This window comes from Penaeus japonicus, unplaced genomic scaffold (genome assembly GCF_977035675.1).
Source record: "Penaeus japonicus unplaced genomic scaffold, GWHDUDI00000001_assembly GWHDUDI00000002, whole genome shotgun sequence".
Lineage (NCBI taxonomy): Eukaryota > Metazoa > Arthropoda > Malacostraca > Decapoda > Penaeidae > Penaeus > Penaeus japonicus.
In genome coordinates this window covers 35342434-35346344 of record NW_028234404.1, presented here as the reverse complement: position 1 = coordinate 35346344, position 3911 = coordinate 35342434, and the positions used below count along the sequence as shown (strand labels likewise).

Sequence of the window (3911 nt, the reverse complement as noted above, 5' to 3'; positions counted from 1 at the left end):
GAACTCTTGAAGTCTGGTGGTGGACCCGTGGCTTGTGGGTGGCACGGTGTCCTGGGCTGCCTTCTGGGAGTCTGCTAAAGGGCGTGGTCGCTCCTCTCTGGAAGGAGAAAAGGGCATCGCTGGAACTGCAGCAGCCGGAGAGATATTTCGCTGATCAGCATTCCAAGCAGAGAGCTTCTCCTCATCCGGTCGTGGATGAGGAGGTATTCAACTCCTCATGGATCCTTCTGGGAGATCCTGAGAATTTAAAGAATTCTGATAAAGGTTATTGGATTTGATAGCAAGCTTGCATACTGGCGTTGAATGTCCTGCAAAGTTTTGTGGGGCATGTCTGTGAAAGAAGCTTTATCTGTTTGTCCATCTCTCTCTCTCTCTCTCTCACTCTCTCTAACTCTCCCTCTCTCTCTAACTATCTCTCCCCCCCTCTCTCTCTTCCTCTCTCCTCTCTCTCTCTTTCTCTCCCTCTTTCTCTTTCTCTCTCTTTCTCTCTAACTCTCCCTCTCTCTCTAACTATCCCTCCCCCCCCTCTCTCTCTTTCTCTCTCTGCCTCTCTTTCTCTCTCGTTCTCTCACTCGGTATGATAGCGAGGTTTTACAAGCAGTCCCTGTGAACACACAGTAATAAAACAAAAAGTCAAATAAAATGACAAGTTTTATGTACGATAACAAACCAACCAAAAGTACCAAGCACCACCTAACCCCCCCAACCCCCCCAACCCCCGTCTCATCCACTCCCCATCCACAGACAAACAACCAGTTTATTGGTGGCTCGACAGACGTACTGAGGCTTCCAATGGGCAGAGAAATTAACCTCGAAAATGACCCGAATTTCGCCTTTGCGTCTGTTCTCTGCCCGACGCTGAAGTCATCCGCCATGTTCCGTAATCCTTCGATCTGTTTTTATCCGGTGAGTACAATTTTTTATTTTCATTCGTTCATTCTTGTGGATTTTTTTTTTTTTTACTTTCTTCGCTATTGGTATCGTAATGATGATGGTGATGATGTTGGTGATTGATGGAGGTTGATGGTGATTGATGATGGTGATGATGGTGATTGATGGAGGTTGATGGTGATGATGGTGATGATGATGGTGATGATGTTGGTGATTGATGGAGGTTGATGGTGATTGATGATGGTGATGATGGTGATTGATGGAGGTTGATGGTGATGATGGTGATGATGATGGTGATGATGTTGGTGATTGATGGAGGTTGATGGTGATGATGGTGATGATGATGGTGATGATGTTGGTGATTGATGGAGGTTGATGGTGATTGATGATGGTGATGATGGTGATTGATGGAGGTTGATGGTGATGATGGTGATGATGATGGTGATGATGTTGGTGATTGATGGAGGTTGATGGTGATGATGATGGTGATGATGTTGGTGATTGATGGAGGTTGATGGTGATTGATGATGGTGATGATGGTGATTGATGGAGGTTGATGGTGATGATGGTGATGATGATGGTGATGATGTTGGTGATTGATGGAGGTTGATGGTGATGATGATGGTGATTGATGGAGGTTGATGGTGATTGATGATGGTGATGATAGTGATGATGATGGTGTTCGATGGTGATGGTGATGATGATAATAATAAAGATGATAATAATGGTAATAATAATGATGATAATTATTATAATGAGAAGGATGATGTAAAGGGTAATCAAAGTAATGATGATGATAATGGAGATGATGATGATTATTACTCTTGATATGATTATCATTATTATTTTTGTTTTGGATATTACTAATTTGCTTTTAATAGTTTTAATATGTTTTGTATTTTGTCATAATCCCTCCATGAATGATCACTATTTCTCTCCCCCATGCATAATCCCTCTTTCTCTCCCCCTAACGCATAATCCCTCTTTCTCTCCCCCAACGCTTAATCCCTCTTTCTCTCCTCCAACGCATAATCCCTCTTTCTCTCCCCCTAACGCATTATCCCTCTTTCTCTCCCCCTAACGCATAATCCCTCTTTCTCTCCCCCTAACGCATAATCCTCTTTCTCTCCCCCTAACGCATAATCCCTCTTTCTCTCCCCCAACGCATAATCCCTCTTTCTCTCCTCCAACGCATAATCCCTCTTTCTCTCCCACTAACGCATTATCCCTCTTTCTCTCCCCCTAACGCATAATCCCTCTTTCTCTCCCCCAACGCATAATCCCTCTTTCTCTCCCCCTAACGCATAATCCCTCTTTCTCTCCCACTAACGCATTATCCCTCTTTCTCTCCCCCTAACGCATAATCCCTCTTTCTCTCCCCCTAACGCATAATCCCTCTTTCTCTCCCCCTAACGCATAATCCCTCTTTCTCTCCCCCTAACGCATAATCCCTCTTTCTCTCCCCCTACCGCATAATCCCTCTTTCTCTCCCCCTAACGCATAATCCCTCTTTCTCTCCCCCTACCGCATAATCCCTCTTTCTCTCCCCCTAACGCATAATCCCTCTTTCTCTCCCCCTAACGCATAATCCCTCTTTCTCTCCCCTAACGCATAATCCCTCTTTCTCTCCCCTTAACGCATAATCCCTCTTTCTCTCCCCCCACCGCATAATCCCTCTTTCTCTCCCCCCACCCATAATCCCTCTTTCTCTCCCCTAACGCATAATCCCTCTTTCTCTCCCCCCACGCCCAATCCCTCTTTCTCTCCCCTAACGCACAATCCCTCTTTCTCTCCCCCTAACGCATAATCCCTCTTTCTCTCCCCCTAACGCATAATCCCTCTTTCTCTCCCCCCACCGCATAATCCCTCTTTCTCTCCCCCCACCGCATAATCCCTCTTTCTCTCCCCCTACCGCATAATCCCTCTTTCTCTCCCCCTAACGCATAATCCCTCTTTCTCTCCCCCTAACGCATAATCCCTCTTTCTCTCCCCCAACGCATAATCCCTCTTTCTCTCCCCCAACGCATAATCCCTCTTTCTCTCCCCCTAACGCATAATCCCTCTTTCTCTCCCCCTAACGCATAATCCCTCTTTCTCTCCCCCTAACGCATAATCCTCTTTCTCTCCCCCTAACGCATAATCCCTCTTTCTCTCCCCCCACCGCATAATCCCTCTTTCTCTCCCCCTAACGCATAATCCCTCTTTCTCTCCCCCTAACGCATAATCCCTCTTTCTCTCCCCCTAACGCATAATCCCTCTTTCTCTCCCCCTAACGCATAATCCCTCTTTCTCTCCCCCTAACGCATAATCCCTCTTTCTCTCCCCCATGCATAATCCCTCTTTCTCTCCCCCCATCGTATAATCCCTCTTTCTCTCCCCCTAACGCATAATCCCTCTTTCTCTCCCCCTAACGCATAATCCCTCTTTCTCTCCCCCTAACGCATAATCCCTCTTTCTCTCCCCCGATGCAAAATCCCTCTTTCTCTCCCCCTAACGCATAATCCCTCTTTCTCTCCCCCTAACGCATAATCCCTCTTTCTCTCCCCCTAACGCATAATCCCTCTTTCTCTCCCCCTAACGCATAATCCCTCTTTCTCTCCCCCTAACGCATAATCCCTCTTTCTCTCCCCCAGACGGAGATGGAAAGTGACCAAACCCAAGGACCTTTCTTCATCAATGTCTACACAGCCATTGACACTGTCGAGAATCGGAACACCTTCGTGACTGACACGAGAGCTGGCTATCAGTTCGACTGGAATCATAACGTGTGCACTTAAGTTTTATTTTTTTATTTACTTTTTTTTTTATTTATTTACTTTTTTTTATTTTTTTTTTATTTTTTCTTTATTTTTTTTTTTTAGGTGTGCTGATCATGTGGTTTGATTGTTTTGATATTTTTTTTTGATCGGTTTGTTTTGTTGTTTGTATCTTTTACGATGTTTTATTTATTTTTTTCTTCTTCTTCTAGTTTTTTTTTCTTCTTTTTTTGTTTGTTTTAGTTTGTGTAGTATGATTGGATT

The 3911-nt window shown here is 44.9% G+C and overlaps 1 protein-coding gene across 1 annotated transcript in view; it reads left to right on the top strand.

Annotated features, from left to right (window-relative positions):
* The window catches only part of LOC122265267 (uncharacterized), a 16996-nt gene extending 13321 nt beyond the window's left edge, over positions 1 to 3675 (top strand). The window contains exons 7-8 of the mRNA XM_043034488.2: positions 745 to 906; positions 3525 to 3675. Coding sequence (XP_042890422.2) covers positions 745 to 906; positions 3525 to 3668 — 306 coding nt within the window. The 3' untranslated portion in view covers positions 3669 to 3675. The remainder of the gene's footprint in view (positions 1 to 744; positions 907 to 3524) is intronic.
* Positions 3676 to 3911: the final 236 nt, after the last annotated feature.